This window comes from Phyllobates terribilis, unplaced genomic scaffold, assembly GCF_046119375.1.
Source record: "Phyllobates terribilis strain yellow unplaced genomic scaffold, ASM4611937v1 Scaffold_5__5_contigs__length_657084704, whole genome shotgun sequence".
NCBI classification, from domain to species: domain Eukaryota; kingdom Metazoa; phylum Chordata; class Amphibia; order Anura; family Dendrobatidae; genus Phyllobates; species Phyllobates terribilis.
Genome location: NW_027362765.1, coordinates 381,991,232 through 382,015,481, shown reverse-complemented (window position 1 = coordinate 382,015,481; position 24,250 = coordinate 381,991,232). Strand labels below are relative to the sequence as shown.

At 46.1% G+C, this 24,250-nt stretch overlaps 1 protein-coding gene across 3 annotated transcripts in view; it reads right to left on the bottom strand.

Moving 5' to 3' along the window:
- The window catches only part of LOC141271200 (C-type lectin domain family 2 member A-like), a 68,408-nt gene extending 45,850 nt beyond the window's left edge, over positions 1-22,558 (bottom strand). For all 3 annotated transcript variants that reach the window (XM_073681312.1, XM_073681310.1, XM_073681311.1), the window contains exons 1-3: positions 22,336-22,558; positions 19,120-19,173; positions 11,112-11,192 (exon numbers count right to left, since the gene is read on the bottom strand). In XM_073681312.1, the coding sequence (XP_073537413.1) occupies positions 11,112-11,192; positions 19,120-19,173; positions 22,336-22,411 (211 nt within the window). In that variant the 5' untranslated portion in view covers positions 22,412-22,558. The remainder of the gene's footprint in view (positions 1-11,111; positions 11,193-19,119; positions 19,174-22,335) is intronic.
- Positions 22,559-24,250: the final 1,692 nt, after the last annotated feature.

Below are 24,250 nucleotides of genomic sequence, written 5' to 3'. Positions count from 1 at the left end.
CAGTTTCACCAAAACATTCTTCACACCTCAGGTGCTGCACAACCTCATGTTACAACTAACTCTGCCTGCTACCTCAACTGCTGCAGAATGTCTTTATGAAGACGTCTTTATTAGTGTTGAGCAAGCACTAAAATGCTCGGGTGCTCGAAGCTCGGCCCGAGCTCACCGTGATACTCAGGTGCTCAATCCGAGCAACGAGCCCAATGTCAGTCTATGGGAGACCCGAGCATTTTTGCGGCGGTACCCCCGGCAGTCTGTAGAAAGCCTAAAAAGTGCCCAAAACGATAGTGACAGTGCTCAAATGACATGGGGACAGCATGGGGATCGACCCAGGAAGCATTTCTGACCCCCAGGTCACAGCTGTCAACAACGTGGTCAGAGGTATTAAGCCACTTTTACGGGCTTACAATAAAACGTTCAAAAACGAATCTGAAACTGTTTTCCTGTGAAATATGTTAAGGAACATCCTTTGCAGAGTAAAGACTTGTGTATAAGGTAAAATAAATAACCAAAAACAAAACTACTCCTCCACACCTTGGGCTATGTTCACAAGTAGCATTTTTTATGCGTTTTTGCACTTTTGTATTGCTTTCAACCGTGACAAATGCATTCACCGAGAAATGTCATTTTAATATTTTACAACCTTATCTGGCCATGTGCTGTGTGACACATCATCAGACACATGCATACAGTGCTGAAAAGACATGGGAACAGCATGGGGAAGACCCCTGGAAGCATCTCTGACACCCAGGTCACTGCCTAAAAGTGTGCCCATCAGAAGAAATCCTTGCCGCATCAGAAGATGCAGACTTGCAACTATCCCCGTGCAAGTCCTTGTCCCAGGGCAGTGTTCAATTGTGCGCAAGTATGCAGCCTGCCACCCACCCACCCCCAGGCTACAATACCATACTGCTTGCTTGCACTTGAAATTGGGCCTTTTAGGCATGTGGAGGTGGAATCTGGCCACCACGTCATGGCTGCGTCAGCGGCCTGGTATCCATACTCAGTCCCCAGCCGCCCGGCGGCCGGGTGTCCACGCTAGGTCCCCAGCCGCCAGGGGGCGGCTGGGTGTCCATACTCGGTCCCCAGCCGCCCCGTGGCCGAGTGCCCACACACGGTCCCCAGCCGCCTAGGGGCGGCCGGGTGTCCATAAACGGTCCCCAGCCGCCCCTATTTGTCCCAGTGCGCCTTATACACAAGCGCGCATACCAAAACATTACCTGTGACCTCCCCAGTGCATTTAGTGGGAAGGACAGTCTAACCACAAACACATGGACACGTGAATGTGGCCAGGGATGGTCCATCTCACTGACTCCTTCACACTGGGTTAATATTGTGGAAGCCGGGATACAGTTGGACACTGGGATGCAACACGTCCTCCAGACATAGAGGATTGCGGGTCCTGGGTTAATCAGGCTTCAACACAAAGTTCAGAAGGTAGACAGCTGCAGTGGTCGGCCTCCTACACAACGAGTAAATTATTCATGATCATGAGGCCATCCATCTCCTTAGCTTTCTGTTCCTTGGAATGCAAGCGCATGTAAGTAGTAGTGGCTAGGCCTGAGGTGGTCAGCGTTTTGGCGCATATCCTACCTCCTCTGAGGATTGCTGGATGTTTCCCTGCTACTATCCCAGTTCTATGACTCCCGTTAAAACAAACCTTCAGGTGATGAATGATGGATGAGGTGGTGGCAAAGGAGAAAGAGCAGGAGGAACAGGGACATTTAACATCAATATCAGGCCAGTCAACCACACATGTCTTGTAGGATTGGTTTCTGTACCAAAAGGAGCGGTTCGGCTACACAGTTATAGGGCATACAGTGAGTGCAATGCCTACCAAAAATTTCGAGGCACTCCAATGCCCCTTGGAAGTGACATGGAGGTCAGAGGGCCGTAACTAAACCATTTTTTCCATTTATAGCAACTGGGTCTCCTGTACACTGTTGGCCTAAGCAGTGAATGGAAGGCTTTCCAAAAATTATGAGGAACTACAATGCCCCTTGAAACAGACGTGGATTGCAGCGCACTAAAAACCTTTTGCCCATTATTGGGGAGTGGGTCTCCCTTAGTGTTCGCCTATGCATTGAAAAGCAAAAGCTGACTAAAATTAGGAGGAAATGCAATGCCCGTTGGAAGAGTCGTGGAGGTTAGAGGTAATTAAAAACAACATTTCAATGCCCCTTGGAAGAGCTGTAGAGTTCAGAGTGGTTTAATAAGACGGTTTTAATGCCCTTTGGAAGTGTGGTGGAGGTTACAGTGGAATATAAAGACAATATCAATGCCCCATGGAAGAGACGTAGAGGTCATAGTAGCTTAACAAGACGGTTTTAATGCCCCTTGGAAGAGTGGTGGAGGTCGCTGTGGAATAAAAAGACAATATCAATGCCCTTTGGAAGAGATGTGGAGGTCCCAGTGGAATAAAAAGACAATATCAATGACCCTTGGAAGAGACGTGGAGATCACAGTAGCTTAACAAGACGGTTTTAATGCCCCTTGATAGAGTGGTGGAGGTCGCAGTGGAATAAAAAGACAATATCAATTCCCCTTGGAAGAGTGGTGGAGGAGGCAGTGGAATAAAAAGTCAATATCAATGTCCCTTGGAAGAGTGGTGGAGGTTACAGTGGAATAAAAGGACAATATCAATGCCCCATGGAAGAGACGTGGAGGTCACAGTAGCTTAACAAGATGGTTTTAATGCCCCTTGGAAGAGCTGTGGAGTTCAGAGTGGTTTAACAAGACGGTTTTAATGCCCCTTGGAAGAGACGTGGAGGTCACAGTAGCTTAACAAGACGGTTTTAATGCCCCTTGGAAGAGTGGTGGAGATCAGAGTGGTTTAACAAGACAGTTTTAATGCCTCTTGGAAGAGACGTGGAGATCACAGTAGCTTAATAAGACGGTTTTAATGCCCCTTGGTAGAGTGGTGGAGGTCGCAGTGGAATAAAAAGACAATATCAATTCCCCTTGGAAGAGTGGTGGAGGTCGCAGTGGAATAAAAAGACAATATCAATGCCCCTTGGAAGAGTGGTGGAGGTCGCAGTGGAATAAAAAGACAATATCAATGCCACTTGGAAGAGACGTGGAGGTCACAGTAGCTTAACAAGTTGATTTTAATGCCCCCTACAAGAGCCATGCAGTACAGCATATTAAAAACATTATTCCCATTATTGGGGAGTGGGTCTCCCATAGCCTTTGCCTATGCCTTCCAAGCAAAAGCTGCCAAAAATTAGGACGGAGAAACCAAAAAAAGGCCCCATACAAGAGCCATGCAGTACAGCATATTAAAAACATTATTCCTATTATTGGGGAGTGGGTCTCCAATAGTCTTTGCCTATGCCTTCCAAGCAAAAGCTGCCAAAAATTAGGACGGAAGAACTTGCAATGCCCCTTACAAGAGCCATGCAGTACAGCATATTAAAAACATTATTCCCATTATTGGGGAGTGGTTCACCCATAGTCTTTGCCTATGCCTTCCAAGCAAAAGCTGCCAAAAATTAGTACGGAGGAACTTGCAATGCCCCTTACAAGAGCCATGCAGAACAGCATATTAAAAAACATTATTCCCATTATTGGGGAGTCGGTCTCCCATAGTATTTGCCTATGCCTTCCAAGCAAAAGCTGCAAAAAATTAGGATGGGGGAACTTGCAATGCCCCTTACAAGAGCCATGCAATACAGCATATTAAAAACATTATTCCCATTATTGGGGAGTGGTTCACCCATAGTCTTTGCCTATGCCTTCCAAGCAAAAGCTGCCAAAAATTAGTACGGAGGAACTTGCAATGCCCCTTACAAGAGCCATGCAGAACAGCATATTAAAAAACATTATTCCCATTATTGGGATGTCGGTCTCCCATAGTCTTTGCCTATGCCTTCCAAGCAAAAGCTGCCAAAAATTAGGATGGGGGAACTTGCAATGCCCCTTACAAGAGCCATGCAGTACAGCATATTAAAAACATTATTCCCATTATTGGGGAGTGGGTCCCCCATAGTCTTTGCCTATGCCTTCCAAGCAAAAGCTGACAAAAATTAGGACGGAGAAACTTGCAATGCTTGCAACACAGACCACCGTCACCCTGGTGGTATAGTGTTGGTGGAGGCTGAGGATAAGGAGAAGAGCAAAAAACAGCCGAAATGAGGAAGCGTATACCCATGTGTAGGTATGAAGCGGTGCATGGGAATACACTTCCCGAAATAACAGTGGATTTGACTTTATGTTTCTCTGCTGTCATTTGGTGGTGATGAGAAGTCTGGCCCAATCCAGCCCTTGTTCATTTTGATAAGGGTCAGCTTGTCAGCATTGTTAGTTGACAGGCGAGTGCGCTTATCAGTTGTAATTCCCCCAGCGACACTAAAAACACGCTCCGATAACACGCTAGAGGCAGGGCAGGTCAGGACCTCCAAGGCGTACAGAGCGAGTTCATTCCAAGTGTCCAGCTTGGATACCCAATAATTAAAAGGCACAGAGGAATCACGGAGGACGCTGGTATGGTCGGCAAGGTATTCCCTCACCATCTTTTGAAACTTTCCACTCCTTGTGAGAGTACCCCACGCCTCAGGGCCTGTAAGCTGGGCGGGTCTCAGAAAACTGTCCCAGAACGTTGACAGTGTTCCCCTGCCTCTGCTGGATTGGAGTTGCGTCTCTCTCGTCTGTACGCCTTGGTTGAGCAACGAACTGTGACCTCTGCCGCTGTTATGCACACGCCCGGACTGACTGGCATGTGCGTGATTTTAGTGATTCCACTGTGCCATGAACCGGAGAGTGCCTGGAGGGGCGTAACTAAGTATCCACCCGATCCGACCAAGGTCGCACGCCGGCTAACGACGCCGTGCACCAGGGAGGAACCGAGCAGAGGGACCAGATGCTACTCCAGGTCAGACCCCGGACACGGCTGTTGACCCACACCGGGGAATACAGGAACAGGCAGGTTCGGCTGGCACACAGACTGGTGGGTATAGGTAGGCACGGCTGGCGTACAGACGGCGAGGTACTGGCAAACACGGCAGGAGTGCAGACGGGAGGGTGCTGACAAGCACGGCTGGCGCGCAGACTGGATAGGGTCCAGTACAGACTGAGACTCAGGAACGGAACCGCAGATGCGGTAGACAAACAGAGCAGAGAGGAACCGCCGGAGCGGTGGACAAGACAGCGGAGAGATACCGCTGGAGCGGCGAGCAAGCAGAGCAGGGAGAAACCGCTGGAGCGGTGAGCAAGGTAGAGCAGAGCGAAACCACCGGATCGGTGAGCAAGGCAGAGCAGGCAGGAACCTCCGGAGCGGTGAGCAAGGCAGAGCAGGCAGGAACCGCCGGAGCGGTGAGCAAGGCAGAGCAGGCAGGAACCGCCGGAGCGGTGAGCAAGGCAGAGCAGGCAGGAACCGCCGGAGCGGTCAGCAAGGCAGAGCAGGCAGGAACATCTGGAGCGGTGAGCAAGGCAGAGCAGGCAGGAACCGCCAGAGCGGTGAGCAAGGCAGAGCAGGGCGAGACCGCCGGAGCGGTGAGCAAGGCAGAGCAGGGTGAGACCGCCGGAGCGGTGAGCAAAGGCAGAGCAGGGTGAGACCGCCGGAGCGGTGAGCAAAGGCAGAGCAGGGTGAGACCGCCGGAGCGGTGAGCAAAGGCAGAGCAGAGCGAGACAGGGCTCTGTTCACACGGAACAGACTGGAAGAGAAAGGCAGAACCAGATACACACAAGGTACTTGCAATGAAGTAGCGAGTGGACTCTAAACTCACAAACGGAAGTGCAGTGACAATGAGTAGGAGTTAGGTGCGGGTTCAGACTCTGCAGGAAAAGGGAAGGTACGGACACAGAGAAAAACAGGTAACAGGCTAGGAGAGTGTTCAGACAAGAACTGACACTGCAGCGAGATACAGGAGCGGGTCTAGGTATGCGGCCCCTAGAAGGCGGGACGAACAGGCTAGGAGCGTGTTCAGACTGGCCTGGAAATACAGCTTCCAGGAAGGCGGACAGACAACAGGCTAGGAGATAGTTCAGACAGGACCTGGCACATCAGAGGCAAGAAGCCCTCTGAAGGAACGAGTTGCTCAGGCACCTCCTACTGGGTGGAGGGGGTTTAAATATCCAGTGACTCACAGCAATAGGCTGGAGACGCATTAGGGGTGCGCCCACAGCAGCTATAAGAATCAGGAAGTAACCGGGCCGCCGCCCTAAGCAGTTAGTCAAGGGACATGCAAACAGCATGCACAGGAGCAGGAATAGCAGACTGGACAGACAGGTAAGATTGCGGTCTTGCATAGTGGGAGGTGGTGCACTATGCAAGTACGCCGCCAGGGATGTTACAGCCGCTAGCGTGTTCAGATGGGAATTTTTTTAACAGTTCTGCAGCGCATGATACCAGCTCCTGTTCTTACTCCTCCTCCTCTCCCTCATTGTCCCCCAATGCACGTTGGAATGAGATGAGGCTGGGCTGTGTGTAATCGTCCGCTACGGCTTCTTGATCCATCTCATCATACTCTGGCTGCAATGCCTCCTCTTTAATTCTCTGCAGAGAGCGTTGCAAAAGACAGACAAGTGGGATGCTGATGCTAATGATGGCATCATCGCCACTCACCATCTTGGTGGACTCCTCAAAGTTTGTCAAGATGGTACATATGTCAGACATCCAGGTACTCTCATGAGGTCTTATGTGTGGAGTCTGACCTGAATATCGACGGCCTTGTTGCAGCTGGTGCTCCACAATTGCTCTCTTTTGCTCACAAATCCTTTGCAACATGTGGAGGGTAGAGTTCCAACGTGTGGGAACATCACACACCAGTCGGTGTGCCGGAAGCTGCAAATGCTGCTGCAACACAGCAAAGGCGGCGGAAGCTGTAGCCAAGTTCTGAAAATGAGCTGACAGGCGGCGTACTTTGACGAGCAGATCTGGCAACTCGGGGTACGATTTAAGAAACCGCTGAACCACGTGTTATGATCTGCAACATGAACTAAGGAAAGATAGGGGAAGGCTGTCCCTACAATAAGACTAAGCTGAATCCCTATGATGTAGCTGGCAGCCTGTTCCTAGCGAACAGACCCGCCTTAGTCCTCGGCTAGTCTGAACGGAGACCTATAGCATTAGGGAAGGGGTCCCTAAAAGAACTAAGTACTGGGACAAAAATGGGTCACCTCCTAAACAGAGAAGTAGTTGCAGAACACAAAAATACAAACTGACAAAAAGGTACTAAAGGTCCCAGAAGGACCAAGCGAGCTGCCAGATAGGCACAGAAGGACCTGGCTAGAGAATCAGTCAAAAACTGAAGTCCAGCACAGCCAAAAGGGCGGAGCTGGAATATAAAGGCAAATGGTCACATGACCGCAAAACACAGGAAGGAAAAACAAACAAACAGGAAAGTTCAAACACCACGAGGTTAAGCACATGAGCCAGGCATGGTACGTGTGTGATCTCGCCTCGCCTCAGAGCCGCCACCAGGTTATGGCCATTGTCACACACGACCATGCCTGGATGTAGGTTCAGCGGTTTCAGCCACATATCTGCCTGCTCTTTCACAGCAGTCCACAACTCACAAGCAGTGTGAGGTTTATCACCTAAGCTTATGAGTTTCAGCACAGCCTGTTGCAGCTTGGCTGAGGCAGTACTGCAGTGCTTCCAGCTTGTAACTGATGTGGTGATATCTGAGATGGAGGCTGAACATGAGGAGGAGGAGGATGATGCGCAGGAGCTGTACACTGTGGGGACAACTCTGACTGACATAGGGAGGATGTGTTCCATCCCAAGGTCCGACTGGGTCCTGGCTTCCACTATGTTTACCCAGTGTGCCGTCAGGGAGATGTACCGTCCCTGGCCACAAGTCCTTGTCCACATGTCCGTTGTCAGGTGGACTCTCCCAGTAACTGTGTTGTTGAGGGCACGGCAGATGTTTTGGGACATGTGCTTGTGTAGTGCGGGGATGGCACACCGGGCAAAATAGTGTCGGCTGGGGACCGAGTACCGAGGGACGGCCACCGCCATAAGGTTGCGAAAGGATTCCGTCTCCACCAGCCTAAAAGGCAGCATTTCCAACGCAAGCAGTCATGAAATGTGTGAATTTAGGACTGTGGCCTGTGGGGCGTAGGCTGCGAATTTTTCGTTCAAAGGTCTGGGATATGGACAATTGAACGCTGCGGTGGGACGTGGACGTGGATGCTGTTTCTTGAGAAACTGCCATAACAAATGAAGACTGAGATGAGGGGGCATCTTTGCATGCAGTATGGACAGGGGATTGCCTTGCACCCACAACAGGGGATTCTGTTACACGTACAACAGTGGAAGAAGCAGTGGTGACACCCGCTGACACTGGTCGTGGACCCTGGGGTTCACCCCACAAAGTCGGGTGCTTTGCTGACATGTGCCTGATCATGCTGGTGGTGGTCAGGCTGGTAGTTTTGCCACTCCTGCTGATGCTGGCCCGGCAGGTGGTACAAATGGCCTTTTTGGGGTTATCAGCAGAGTCTTTAAAAAAATTCCAGACTCTGGAAGACCTACCAGTTGTACTGGCAACGTCCCTCGTGTTGGTGTTACGGGGAACGGTTGCCCGCCTTCTGTCTGCGGCCACCACACTGCTTCTTCCTGCCTGTTGGGGTACTCAGCCTCCCTCCCTCTGTGTGCTGCTGGCCTCGCTCTGCGTGTTCTCCTGCCACGTTGGGTCAGTTACTAGATCATCCACCACCTCCTCCTCTTCCACTTCCGCACCACGATCCTCCTCCTCACTTCGTGGCAATTGTGTCTCGTCATCGTCCACCTCTTGTGACAAATTGCCAGCGTCGCCTTCCTGTGGCCGTGGCTGTTCAAATATTTGGGCATCGCTACATGGGATCTCCTCTTCCACCACTTCAAGCGGAGCAGGCGAGGGGCACAAATATGGAAATGGACCAGTGAACAGCTCTTCAGAGTGTCCAAGTGTGGGATCAGTTGCTGTCTGACAACACTCGGTATGGTGGGAGGAAGGAGCATCAGGGTGAGGAGGGGTATGCGGTCGAGACTCACGGTTACTAAGACTTGACCGTGTGGAAGACAGACCGGAGGTGGTGGTGCGCAGTTGACTGGAAGTATTATCTGCTATCCAATTAATAACCTGTTCACACTGATCAGTTTGCAATACTGGTGTTGTTGTGTGCTTCCCTAGTAATTCGGTCAAAAACTGGGAGCGAGAAGATGTGGCTGTTGGTTGTGGCACATTTTCACCTTGGCCACGGCCCCGTCCTCTGCAGGCACCATCACCAGAACGTCCAGTTCCATGTCCCTTGCCACGCGCCTTGCCCATTGTAAATGTAGTAAAATAGCTTACACTAACACTATTAATGGCAAAAGGGTAATAAAAAGGAGATTAGAACCGTGGAAGAGGAAAACCAGAGCTCTATTTCTCTGGTCTACACCAGAATCTTTTAAACAAGGCAAAAAATTGGATAATACAGAGATTTGAACCGTGGAACTGTAAAACCACAGTTCTAATTTCCTGGCGTATACCAGACTTTTTAAAATAGATATATTTGTGTCTGAACAGTCAGCGAGACACTCAAACTGTTTTTTTTATGGAAAAAAGGTAAAAAGGTGGATAACACCCAGATTTGAACCGTGGAAGAGGAAAACCACAGTTCTATTTCTCTGGTCTACACCAGAATCTTTTAAACAGATATATTTGTGTCTGAACAGTCAGCGAGACACTCAAACTGTTTTTTTTTTTTGTAAAAAAGGCAAAAAAGTGGATAATACAGAGATTTGAACCGTGGAACTGCAAAACCACAGTTCTAGTTATCTGGCCGAAACCATACTCTTTTAAACAGATATATTTGTGTCTGAACTCTCACAGACACACTCAATTTTTTTTGGGGGGGGGGAATACAAAAAGGTTAATAAGACGGGTATTTGTACAGTCTGACTGAGGAAAAAAAAAAAAAAAGAGGATTCAGATGAAAAAAAAAGGATTTTTCCTGGACCCTGAGACCTGGGGCTAAGTCTGGCAATTTGAGCAGGAGCAGCACACAGGACTGTAATGCAGTGTTTGTTGGTATAACCACTGCATCTCCTATACAGCCTGCCTGCCTGATATCTGGGATGGATATTAGTCCTGAGAAGGACTGTTTGTTTGATTTGGCAGGCTTTAGAGACCCTACACTACCTATTTTGCAGTATAAATCTCTCCCTAACTCAGCAGCACTGTCCCTACACTGTCTGATCCGAAGCGACTGTGTCCAAGATGGCGGCGCCCGGTTTTAAATACTCGAGGTGACGCTGTGCGGCCAGCCAATCACTGTAATGCCCACAAACAACATTGCTGCGGCATTACAGTGACTGTCTGGCAATCCCTGTATGTTCATTGGCTCTGTAAAGAGCGCCAAACATGTAGGGCGGAGACCCGAGCTCCCGCCCGAGTAACTCGAAAATGCTGGGTGTTCACCGAACATCCCGAGTAGTGAGATGCTCGGGCGAGTACCGAGCAGTGTCGAGCATGCTCGCTCAACACTGGTCTTTATTTAAACAATAAAACAATTGTGGGCTTAAAGTTAGTTAAGGCTGATTTCACACATCCAAAATTCACAGTCTGAGAACAGACACAATGTCCAGAACAGTTGCGAGTCTCCTAACCTGATTTTAATGACAACATATACTGCATACACTCCTCAATATTGAAATTACAAAACCAAAAAGGAAAAGTCATGAAATGGTGGAAATCACAGGATGGAGACAAGTTACTGATCTGTAAATTATGAAAAAAATGGAAACAAAATTTTCAAAACATCTGGGTTTACTCATTCTGGAGTAGGAGCGTCATGTGCAGAAATCCCAGCACTTACAGCTATGACTGCTATTAAAATAACACCTACTCACCTTCCAGCACCCACATGAAGTTGTTATACCAACGTAAGCGCTGAAGTCAATTAGCGTTCACTAATAGACTGCAGTTCTCACACTTCCATCGAAGCATACTATAACAATGGCAGGTGAGCTCACAAGAGACACAGTGAGGGAGATAAGTATGTGTTATTTTTATTTTAAATGGGGGAACACATCATTTGAAAAAAGGGCTGTTCAAGCAGTAGACAACTCCTAAAAGGTTAAAGTGAAGACCCCAAATAGTTATTTAAATTATTTCAGATAAAGGATATTAAATATTGATACTTACTATATTTACTATATTTACTGACGATGAGAGCCACTATTAATCCAATTATCATAGTTATCAGACCAGCAATCACACAACGCTCTGCAGAAAAAACAATGAGGAGACTGATTGTTACTTGTGGATCCAATAAGAGAAGAGAAGACAATGACACAATGTAACAACCTGATGTAACTGCGGATCATTACAGATGAGCAAATCGATCTGTAGATGATCAATTCACTACACCACAATGCAAATGCCATTTTTCTTTGATTTTCCTAAATGGTCGATGCAGATGAGTCATTATATTATTCAAATCATCAACTCTTAGAGGATAAATCACATTTTTATTGGATAAACCTCCCAATGAGAACAGGATTGTTTTCAAAACTAAAAAAACTCAAAATACACTGTTCGAAATTATTCTGCACAATAGAGTTTTCAAATGTTTTATAAGTTGTAAAGAACAGAAAATGGCCATTTGTTGAATTTGCAGCGTTAAGAGGTCACATTTACTGAGATCAAAATCTTTTCCAATCAAAAACATCTCAACAGGCCAAGTTACATGTAAGACAGGACCCTTCTTTGACATAACCTTCCATTGAACATGTGAGCTTTTGGATAGTTTCTGCTTGACTTTATTTGCAGGTTGTCAAAATAACCCCCCCCCTCCCATCCCCCATCCAAGCTGCTATTTTGATGTGATCGGCCTCCCACCCTCATAGATTTTTTGCTGGAGGATACTTCAAAGATTCTAAATAGGGTTGAGGTCAGGGGAGGATGGTGGCCGCTCCATGAGTTTCTCTCCTTTTATGCCCATAGCAGTCAATGAGTCAGAGGTATTCTTTGCAGCATGAGATGCCATAACTGTAGAAAAAAAGACATGGACCGCACTTCCCAATGTTCATGCTTTGATCTAACATCTCTAGGCAAAATTTGACAAACTGAACATGAGGTTCTTAGTTTAACAAGCCCACTGCCACGTCACAGTGAACTTCTTAGTGGGTCCCTAGCCTGAAGGGTGCGGCGGGACTCTGCCTCGCAACATGTGTGCTGTGGGGCACCAGGTCGCCCGCCCTGCTGGTGCACTGTCGCTGTAACGGTGGGTTGCGCACTACGCCGCACCTTTCAGTTTAAGGACTTACAGAGAGATTCACAAGACAGACATCCCAATTCACCCAACCAACACTAAAGGGCCTGGCTGCATCCTGCAAAAGATGAAAAATAATGTATAAGATAAATACATTACATAAGGTATTGGTTGATATTTTGGCCAAAATACGCAACCCGCATCAATGGTCCTCATACTTGCGAGTCCTAACACTAAAACGTCTCACATAAAAGGATAAAAATTCAAAAAACATCACAGAGAAGAAACCAGCCTTACCAACACCAGGTCAGGTTACCAATGCACTATCAGGATACCGCAGACCCCCATGATAAAGGCCTGATCTAACAGTATGGGCGTCATCAATAGGCTGTAAGCCAGACCCTGTGCATCACACGTATCTGTGTGACTGGTGTCCTATGCAGACTTCATCGGTGTGCATGTTTAATGCTATACAGCCACCCCCTCCATGAATTGGTAGGTTAGTGAGTGGCTGTTGCATCAGTATTTTGCACCTGTGCTGCCCCCACCTTTATCATGGGTGTCTGCTGCATTCTGCTAGTGCATTCGTAATCTGACCCTGGTGTTGGTAAGGCTTTATCTTTTCTGTGATGTTTTTTGAATTTTTGTCCTTTCCTGTGAGCCGAACTATATACATAGACATATATGTATGTTATCTGCTCGTCCTCTATCTTATTTGTTTAATTATTTTTCTCATCAAGTCTAATAGATTTGGCAGTAAAAAAAAAAAAAAACATAGAAAACGATATTAGTTAAGTATAAAGTTTTTTTAGTTTTCCTTTATTCACATAACAGAGGCACAGCACACTTGATGGTTACACTGGACACTGCTTACATCACACTGCTTATATTACATCACTTCCCAAAAAATTGTCTCTTCAGAGAGGAAGAAGACTAGAACTTTAATGCCACCTATTGGATGTAGCAATCGAAAAAGTCAATAGCAACCGTTTAAAGAATCTCTCTCATCAAAGTTTTTATCCTCTTAATATATTTCAGTCATCATATTATATAGCTCTGTGTACTTACAATTGCTCATTTTGCCTTTCTACCCAGCTAATTCTTCTCTTTTCTCTGCTCTATATAGAAACAGGAAGTCTCTTTTCCCTGGTAAATCATTTCCCTCTTCAACTCCTGACCCAGCTGCTCCGCCCCGCCCTGCCTGGGAGTTTTGCAGTAACTCATGACTTGTACAGGTAAAATTGACCTCCTGTTTCTACATAGAGCTTAGAAGGATTCAGCTAGTCAGTTTTTAAGTACGTGATGTCATAAACCTAATGGAAAAGAGAAGAATTAGATGGGTAGAAAGGCAAAATGAGCAAGTTTAAGTACACAGTGCTGTATAATATGATGATTGCAATATATTAAGTGGATAAAAACTTTGATGGGAGGAGGAGGAGGAGAAGTGCTTCTTTAATTATGCTTCTCTCATGACTTAGGATACCAGACACTATTTGCAGACACATGCTTTGGGGTGTTTGTCCCTCCTCATTGCAAATCAAGAGGTCTGATTTAGCTGTATGAGAGGTCTCTGAGAGGGGGCCTAAGGGGTAATATATCTTCTTGTGGAGAGTTCCAAGCCAGCTTAATGAGACATATGGCCATGCAATGCTCCTCTGGGAAATTAATATGCAAATCCTAAGTCATGTGGCAAGGTTCATCATATGGTCAATATTGACTTTTAGTATTGGTACATCCATAAATTCCAAACTTTTGAAGAAGAAAAATGACAGAATAGGTGGTGTTTTCATTACTGCTAAACCTTTTCGATGACCTATTCACTAACAGAACAACGTAAAGCAGCTGGGGACAGATTTGTCATCAGACGCACAGCAGAGCACAACTTACCCCACTGACTATAATGAGCTCGGACAACTTTCTGTCCAGGTGTCCATCATATTTCAACCCTAAAGCCCCCGTCTCACATAGCGAGATCGCTAGCGAGATCGCTGCTGTGTCACGGTTTTAGTGACGCAACAGCGACCTCACCAGCGATGTCGCTATGTGTGACACTTTGCAGCGATCAGGCCCCTGCTGTGAGGTCGCTGATCGCTGCAAAGTGTCCTGGACCATTTTTTGGTCGTTGCCCTCCCGCTGGTCAGCACACATCGCTGTGTGTGACCAGCGGGAGCAGCGATCAGGCTGGTAACCATGATAAACATCGGGTTACTAAGGGCACACGCGCACCTAGTAACCCGTTGTTTATCATGGTTACGAGCCTGCTAAAGTGAGCGGTAACCTCCCGCTCACCGTAGCAGAGTGGTAACCATGGTAAACAACGGGTTACTAGGTGCGCGTGTGCCCTTAGTAACCCGATGTTTACCATGGTTACCAGCCTGCTCCTGCTTCAGAAGGCTGGTAACCGGAGCAGGACATCGTGGAAAGATTCTTTCCACGATGTCGCTGCTCCCCTGATCGTTGGTGAGCCTGCCTGTTTGACAGCTCACCAGCGACCACATAGCGACGCAGCAACGATCCCTGACAGGTCATATCGTTGTCGGGATCGTTGCAGCGTCGCTAAGTGTGACGGGGCCTTAAGTTCTTGTTCCTATCAGTCTGCAAGGGTGTAAGTGACTCACACATCAGGAATGCTCAGTGATACTTCTGTTAACAAATGTTGCCATCTACTAGCCAGAGATAAAAAAAACAAAGGAACTAAAGTCGTTGTCGGGATCGTTGCAGCGTCGCTAAGTGTGACGGGGCCTTAAGTTCTTGTTCCTATCAGTCTGCAAGGGCGTAAGTGACTCACACATCAGGAATGCTCAGTGATACTTCTGTTAACAAATGTTGCCATCTACTAGCCAGAGATAAAAAAAAACAAAGGAACTAAAGTAAGAAAATTGACTACCCAAGGGGAGGAGAGAAACCAGGTGCACAGGAACATGTGATCTACTGTGGCACAGTTAGGGTACGTTCCCACGATCCGGAACTTGCTGCGGCCCCGAAGCTGCGGAGAAGTCACCATCGGCTTCCGCTCATTATGCAAATGAGGGGCGCCATAATTTTTTTTTCACATGTGGACTTTCCTCATAGAGGTTAGGTCTATGGGGAAAGCCCACATGCGGACCCGCAAGAGAAATTGACATGCTTCAGTCTGGAAAGACGCGCCTCATGTCAGTTTCCCCAGGTGAGCCGCAGATGCATAGTGGGCATGGGATTTCTACAAATCCCATACACTATGCAGTAACATCTGGCCGCTGCGGGTTTGATGCTGCATAACATGCAGCTTCAAATCCGCAGCAGCTCCGGATCGTGTGCACATACCCTTAGAAAATATAAAAACCTCTAAAGCCAAGATAGAAAGTGAGTCATTGCCCAGACTTGTAGAAACTATTAAATTCTAAAATACTATAAATTATAGAAGAATCTTAGAAGAGGGATGGCAGCACAACAAAGTCCTTAGCCCAGGCAAGGAGGCTTAGATACAGGGGAGGTTGACTGAGTGACCTGAAGGACAGGAGTCCTAGTTAAAGGGGCAGTCAATTGAGTGAGCTGAGGGCCAGGAGGCCTAGATAATGGTATGGAAGGGAGTTGAGCTACACTCTAGGAGACAGAGGCAGCCTGAATATGTCATTGTTGCAAAGGAGTTCCCAGTGGACTACAGTACAAGACTCCGGCCTAACAGGGAAAACAGCTAACTTTTGTTAGGATCTGTCGCGATGACCGATAATGACAGTCTCAGAGGCTAGGTAACAACCCTTATAGTTACAAGACCGACTTTGACAGATTACATACCACTGTATCTTTTCTAACTATCATTTGGTTTATTATTATTATCTAACTTTGTGATTTAGATTGTATTGCATAGCAATAACATTTTGTGATTTGTGAATTGTCATTTGCCACACATTGTGTTTTAGGCTACTCAAATTGTAAATAGTTAATAAATAAAAAACATATTCATGGTACCTCTGAGTCTGCATTTCATGTTCCTGTTTACAAGTCTTTACCCAGGCCATCTCCTCAGCACTCCTCTCTGCTCTCAGGCCATCTCCTCAGCACTCCTCTCTGCTCTCAGGCCATCTCCTCAGCACTCCTCTCTGCTCTCAGGCCATCTCCTCAGCACTCCTCTCTGCTCTCAGGCCATCTCCTCAGCACTCCTCTCTGCTCTCAGGCCATCTCCTCAGCACTCCTCTCTGCTCTCAGGCCATCTCCTCAGCACTCCTCTCTGCTCTCAGGCCATCTCCTCAGCACTCCTCTCTGCTCTCAGGCCATCTCCTCAGCACTCCTCTCTGCTCTCAGGCCATCTCCTCAGCACTCCTCTCTGCTCTCAGGCCATCTCCTCAGCACTCCTCTCTGCTCTCAGGCCATCTCCTCAGCACTCCTCTCTGCTCTCAGGCCATCTCCTCAGCACTCCTCTCTGCTCTCAGGCCATCTCCTCAGCACTCCTCTCTGCTCTCAGGCCATCTCCTCAGCACTCCTCTCTGCTCTCAGGCCATCTCCTCAGCACTCCTCTCTGCTCTCAGGCCATCTCCTCAGCACTCCTCTCTGCTCTCAGGCCATCTCCTCAGCACTCCTCTCTGCTCTCAGGCCATCTCCTCAGCACTCCTCTCTGCTCTCAGGCCTTCTCCTCAGCACTCCTTTCTGCTCTCAGGCCATCTCCTCAGCACTCCTTCCTCTCCTCGGTCTGCCTGCTCAGTGTTCCTCTCTGCCTTCGGGCCGTCTCCTCGGCGTTCCTCTCTGCTCTCAGACCAAGGCATTTCGGAACTTTGTCACAATGTGCCCTAGATTAAGAGCAGAGAGGAGAGTCTTTTGTAAGGATACTTTCCGGTTATTATGGTTGTGTGGATACATATTAATATTTATGTTTTTTTTATAATTAAAAGGAACCTGTCAGGTCAGATAGTGCAATTTACCTGAAGATAGAAGGTTAATTTGCAGATTAATAGCCTTATGAAGGCGCCGGGCTGCTGAACTGAATATGGGGCACCAGGGACAAAATTACCTTTATTCCTCCCAAGAGCCGCTGGCTTTCAATCATACAGGTGTGCTGGTGCAGCTCTAGTCATCACTCACAGCATAGTGAGCAGCAGCTGTAAGCAACCCCGACACTGAATGACAGTCAGCTCTCCACAGAGACGCTGATGAGCTGGCTGTCAGTCAGAGTGTCAGGACGTGCTTACTGTAGGCACACCTCTATGACTGAAAGTTAGCAGCTTCTGGGAGGACTAAAGTTCCATCTTCTCCCAGTAGCCGTGCTTTCAGTGCAGCGGCCGGGCACCTTCATAACTCTATTAACCTGGCATTTAACCCAATATCTTCAGGTTAATAGCGTTATCCAATTTGACAGGTTCTCTTTAATATATGTCATAAAATGCTATTGTGTTATTATGTTATATTATTTTTTGGGGGGCTCTTTATTTTCACCTTATTAGGTAGAGTGATAGATAGTTAGATACAAAGTACATTTTAATTAACAGATCTTGGAATGTGCCCCTGCTGTGTACTGTGTAATGGCTATGTCTGACCATGGTCTGATCATACCACATCTCCTGGGCAGGGGAGGACACAAAAGAGTATACGGACAGGACAGCACGGGATTACAAATGATTTGTTTTGTAAGGCTACTGCCCCACTATCAGTATTTGGTCAGTATTCGGTCAGTATTTTTTCTCAGGAGTGGGTGATAAATGCAGAATTGGTGACTTGTTTCTATTATACCTTTTTCTCTGATTGTTCCTCACCTGGTTTTGGCTCCCACTCCTGAGAAAAAATACTGACCAAATACTGATAGTGGAGCCATGGCCTAACAAAAAGAATCATCTGTGATCCTGTGGTGTAATGTCTGTAGACTCTTTTCCTCTCCCCCTGTCCAGGAGATGTGGTATGATCAGACCATGTCCCTGCATGGTCAGACACAGCCATTACACAGTACACAGCAGGGGCACATTTATAAGATTATCTCAGCACAGGAACATTTTTTAGCACATTAAAATTGTGGAACTTATTATTATTCAAAGATTTAATGATTAGAATAAACTTTATTCTTGGGTAAAGTCGTTTAACTCCTAAACATTTGGACTAATTTTAGAAATACAGAAATGGAATAATTTGTGGATTTTATTTTTAAATTGGCCCTGAAAAAAGTGTGATAACTTTTTATTTTCTTGGATTTGTTCCAGAGAAAATAGTCAGCAGCGCAGTCACACGAACAGACAACCGACTATCACTATATCATCCACACTAATATATCTGCACTCCCTATAGCTGCTGTACGCCCCTTACACTTGCGTATAAATAAATCAGTGCCATTCTCATCCAGGAGAGCGGGACGATTTTTTTTTCTCACTCATCATCTGTGTACAATCTGTTGTTTAATTCAGCAGTTATTAATGTTTTACAGGACCATTTATAGTTTCCTTTGCTACAGAATTGCAATGTATCTATAAATCAGGGATTTATAATTTATACTGATGGTCCGTATAGCATGCAATTTTTTTTTTTTCGGACTGTCTGATTTCTAAGTGAAATCACAGCACGCTGCAATTTTTCTCTCATGCCGAATACAACTGAGAAAAAAATGTGCAAATCTGCACGGCCTCATTGAATAACATTTGTCCGAGTGCGATCCGATTCTTCTGCGGATTGCACTTGTCCGATTTATACAGTTGTGTGAATGAATCCTTAAGAGAAGCTTCACGTGTACTGTAAATACAAAGTGTAAAACTCTTGGAGGTTCTCAGTACTGGAAATACAAGAATGTGTTGTAATCCAGTGATCACAAGAAAACTTCATCTATATATGGATCCACTTCCTGATTGTAAATAATAAACAGAAGTGACTGCCATCATCCAGTGCTGTGGGCTTTGGTGCAATGACATTCAGCCTCCAGCTTTGGTTATTTGCATTCAACCCACACAATAGGGTAAAAAGAGCAGATATGAATCATGTATTTATTACCTGCGTTCTTCCTGAAGTGTGTCACAAGCCTCTTTCGTTTATATTTTGAATAACCTGCAATAAAAAAGTAGCATATAGGGAAAATATTCCAATCTAGAAGGCAGCAACAAAGATTAATAAGTAATGGTAATAAATAGTGTTGATCGAGTATGTATCATTCATTAACCCATTCATCATTCGTGACACTTGCAGGCGCGGCGACAGTGAATGAAACGCCGAGCACGCCAAAATACTCTGCGAGCACCGAAGGGTTAATGATACATACTCGATCAACACTTCTAATAAATATCAGGATTGTGTTTGTCACAACAGTTCCCAATGGTAAAAATACAAAACCAAGAAATGACTGATCAAGGTGAACATGAGATAAAGGCTACTCACCAAAAGCCCAACGTGGGAACGTAGCCAAAGAGTCCAATGTCTGCAGCATTTATTGCAGATTTTAGAAATCTTGCAGAGCAGGCAGAGGTTAATCTCTCGCTGGCAGCATGCGGTGCACAAATTTCAAGACTATGTTCACACATTGCGTTTTTTGCTGCGTTTTTTTCTCCACAGGAAAAACCTGCTCACTAGGCACTAAAGAAGCAACGTCAAAAAAGCAGGTTTTGATGAGTTTTTGCTGCGTTTTTTGTGGTGTTGTTGCTGCGTTTTGGTTAGGGTCCTTTTGTCTATCGTGCAGGCTGATAAAGTTTAGTGCATAAAAAAATAACCTGATTCACCTTCCTGAGGTTCTGGTGCCAAAAACGCAGCAAAACCTGATACCTGCATTTTTTTGCTGCATTTTTGCAGCAATTTTGAACTACCCATTACTTTCTATGTGTGAAAAACGCTGCAAAAATGCTGAAAGAATGACATGCTGCATTTTGCAAAAACGCAGCTCTTTGACAAAACAGTCAGGAAAAAAAAAACTAGGTGTGTGCACGGGGTTTCTGAAATCTCATAGACTTTACTGGTACTGTAAAACGCAGCTGAAAATTTGCATTAAAAAAAACGCTGCAAAAATGCAACGTGTGAACATAGCCTAAAGCTTTATAAGTCTGTAGTCACATAGAGTAACTTCAGACTTTTATCAAGTCAGACAACACCTTTAACTCTCAAACTCCAAGCCTGGACAGAACTATAAGTCCAAGACAACACAGAGCTAAAGTTGTTGCCCCACATTGCCCATAACGAGAACGCGACTCTGCTTTGCAACAGAAGCTGAGACAGGACAGGCAGTCAGTGGTACAGATGTCACACAATATATCAGTCCTGGTCTGGATGTTTCTGCTCAGATTAATTATTATTATTATTATTATTTATTTATATAGCACCATTGATTACATGAAATAAGTGTTTCATAAAAAATATTGATATCACTTACAGTAAAAGAATTAACAATGACAGACTGGTACAGAGGGAAGAGGACCTTGCCCTTGTGGGCTTACATTCTACAGCAGGGATGTCAAACTCAAACACACATAGGGCCAAAATTAAAAACTTGGACAAAGTCATGGGCCAACCAGCATACAATATAATGGGCCCACATAGTCTTCCATACAGAATAATGGCCTCTTATAGTTCTCCATACAGAATAATGGCCCCACATAGTCCTCCATACAGAATAATAGGCCCCACATAGTCCTCCACGCAGTATAATGGCCCCACATAGTCCTCCATACAGAATAATGGGCCCCACATAGTCCTCCATACAGAATAATAGGCCCCACATAGTCCTCCACGCAGTATAATGGCCCCACATAGTCCTCCATACAGAATAATGGGCCCCACATAGTCCTCCATACAGTATAATGGGCCCCACATAGTCCTCCATACAGAATAATGGGCCCCACATAGTCCTCCATACAGTATAATGGGCCCCACATAGTCCTCCATACAGAATAATGGGCCCCACATAGTCCTCCATACAGTATAATGGGCCCCACATAGTCCTCCATACAGACTAATGGGCCCCACATAGTCCTCCATACAGAATAATAGGCCCCACATAGTCCTCCACGCAGTATAATGGCCCCACATAGTCCTCCATACAGAATAATGGGCCCCACATAGTCCTCCATACAGTATAATGGGCCCCACATAGTCCTCCATACAGAATAATGGGCCCCACATAGTCCTCCATACAGAATAATAGGCCCCACATAGTCCTCCACGCAGTATAATGGCCCCACATAGTCCTCCATACAGAATAATGGGCCCCACATAGTCCTCCATACAGAATAATAGGCCCCACATAGTCCTCCACGCAGTATAATGGCCCCACATAGTCCTCCATACAGAATAATGGGCCCCACATAGTCCTCCATACAGTATAATGGGCCCCACATAGTCCTCCATACAGAATAATGGGCCCCACATAGTCCTCCATACAGTATAATGGGCCCCACATAGTCCTCCATACAGAATAATGGGCCCCACATAGTCCTCCATACAGTATAATGGGCCCCACATAGTCCTCCATACAGAATAATGGGCCCCACATAGTCCTCCATACAGTATAATGGGCCCCACATAGTCCTCCATACAGTATAATGGGCCCCACGTAGTCTTCCATACAGAATAATAGGCCCCATATAGTCCTCCATACAGTATAATGGGCCCCACATAGTCCTCCATACAGAATAATGGGCCCCACATAGTCCTCTATACAGTATAATGGCCCCACATAGTCCTCCATACAGAATAATGGGCCCCACATAGTCCTCCCTACAGAATAATGGGCCCCACATAGTCCTCTATACAGTATAATGGCCCCACATAGTCCTCCATACAGAATAATGGCCCCACATAGTCCTCCATACAGAATAATGGGCCCCATGTAGTCTTCCATACAGAATAGTGGCCCCACATAGGGTTGGTGGTTCTGGTGTTGAGGGCCAAATATGCTCACTCTGCGGGCCAGATTTGGCACACTGGAAGAAGTTTGACATGTATATTCTACAGAATGAGGGGGAAGAAACAGGAGGTTTGGGGGGTTCCGGCAGCTCCGGTGTTGTTGCGTTTGGATGAGGAACGAATAGGTGTGGGGGAGAGAAGAAGGTCTGCATAATTATGGTAATCTGTGATATCTCCATCATAATATAGAAGAGACGCTGAGATCAGGGATACAGGCTGTCCTGTGTATTCAGAATATTCAGATAACAACTATACATATCACAGTAACAGGACTGATAATATTACTAAGAAGAATAATATAAAATATCCTGCCAGCCTCACCCGTTTTCTCTTTCTTCATCTTCATGACCACATGTTCTGATTCTCTGTCTTCTTCACAGACCCCCATGGTTTTCATATAGATCTTACTCTGTAATTTTAAATTCTGCTGTGGTGATTCTCAAGAGTAATGGAGCGGTGAGAGAATGTCTGGTGTTGATGACTGCTTATATACCCGTAACAACTCCCTTGTCTTTCATGCACCATTAGCTGAGCTTGTTGAAGGAATGAAAACAGGTTTTTCAGGTAAATCTACTTGACAAAGGTAATAGCAACTCATTCAGCTACCCCTAGATAAATCACAAACCCACATTTAACCATCTCCTCCACTTTAACATATACCTATTACAAAAATAAAACAAAACACCATTTTTGGATTCAATTGGCCACAGCAGCCGTTTATTAACACTTAATAAACAGTAAACAAATAAACTCAAAGAGAGGGTGGTCCTCGAAGCTCCAAAAAAACTTGATGAACAACACCATACCACTTTTTCTTATTTATTGTCCCAACTCAGCTCATAATTTACCTCTAGCCGTAAAGCGCCAGCTCAGAGGCACATAAAATAACCAGCCAATTGTCCCAAACCATAAGCCGCAGGCCCATGCAATCCCTCCCTCAGGATATTAAGGCCCATTTTCAGTCAATGCCATTAGGGGGAGTCCAGAACCTCGTGAGATTCCCCCCCTATTATACCGCCATTATCCAGGACCACCAACTTCGAGGACCCCCCCAATGCCACGAAGAAAAATATTCTGTCCCCTCAAATATTTTTGTCCCTCCACACCTTAATGGCTATCTCTATTCCTTCTTGAATCGCCAAGCACCACATTGCCGTTCCCACAGCGTTCAAATGGATGCCATCACTTCTCCAAAATTCTCCCTCCCCAGATTCTAATTCCACATGCCTTACCACCACCGCACAATTCCGCACCATGAAACGAGAAACTGCCCTGTTTAACTTGATCCTAGCCCTGTTGATACCATCCACGGATCGTGCCCCCCTCAAAACCTTCCTCAGAATAATATCCAACCAAATTGCCACTACTACTAGGAACATTGACCTCAGCCTAAGGAAATCGAACTTGATATCCTTAATTAGCTCCCTGCAAGATCGTTTGCCAAGGTCATTGCCCCCAAGATGGACCACTACAACATCCGGAGCCTGATCCAGCCGCACAAAATGGTGAAACTCAGGAAGAAACTGCCTCCAAACCATTCCATGTTTTCCGATCCATCGTAACACTGCCTCCTCCCTTCCGATTCCCAATTGTCGCCCATCCAGCCGCAACGCAGCACCAAAAAACCGTCCAGAAAACAAATGAATGTTGAATAATCCATATCAGAAGTGAAGGCCGTTCTCCAAAATAAAATAAATAAAATCCGGAACAATCGCAACTATGAAACACTCCGTGCCTTCTGTTCCCATGAGCTACCCCTTAAATCATTCACATCCGCACGTAGAACCTGAACTTTTCAGATTCCCAACACCCTATTTTCTTGATCACTTCTTCCCCTAAGCCCCTCCTGGCTGCCTCCGTCGCTGCACCAATACGAAATGAGTGCCCACTATAATCCCTTGACGAAACCCCACCAGCCTCTAAGCAACGTTTAAAGACTGCGATAAACTGAAAATGCGATAGGAATGAACCGTCGGCATGAACTAAGACCGGAAGATCCATATCCTTCATCGATCTCCCAAAAGCTTGAGTGCACTGTACCGGGCAGAGGGCCGACCCCTGCACTTTAAACAGCACCAACCTACACCCTTTACCATAAACATTCGTTTTCGAAGACCGTATCAACAATTCACCGTATCAACAATTCAACCCTATCTTCATATTTTTTAAAACCTCGAAGGACTTACCATCTCCCCCAAACGTAATGCCCCAAAAAATGCCAATGAAAATGCTAATT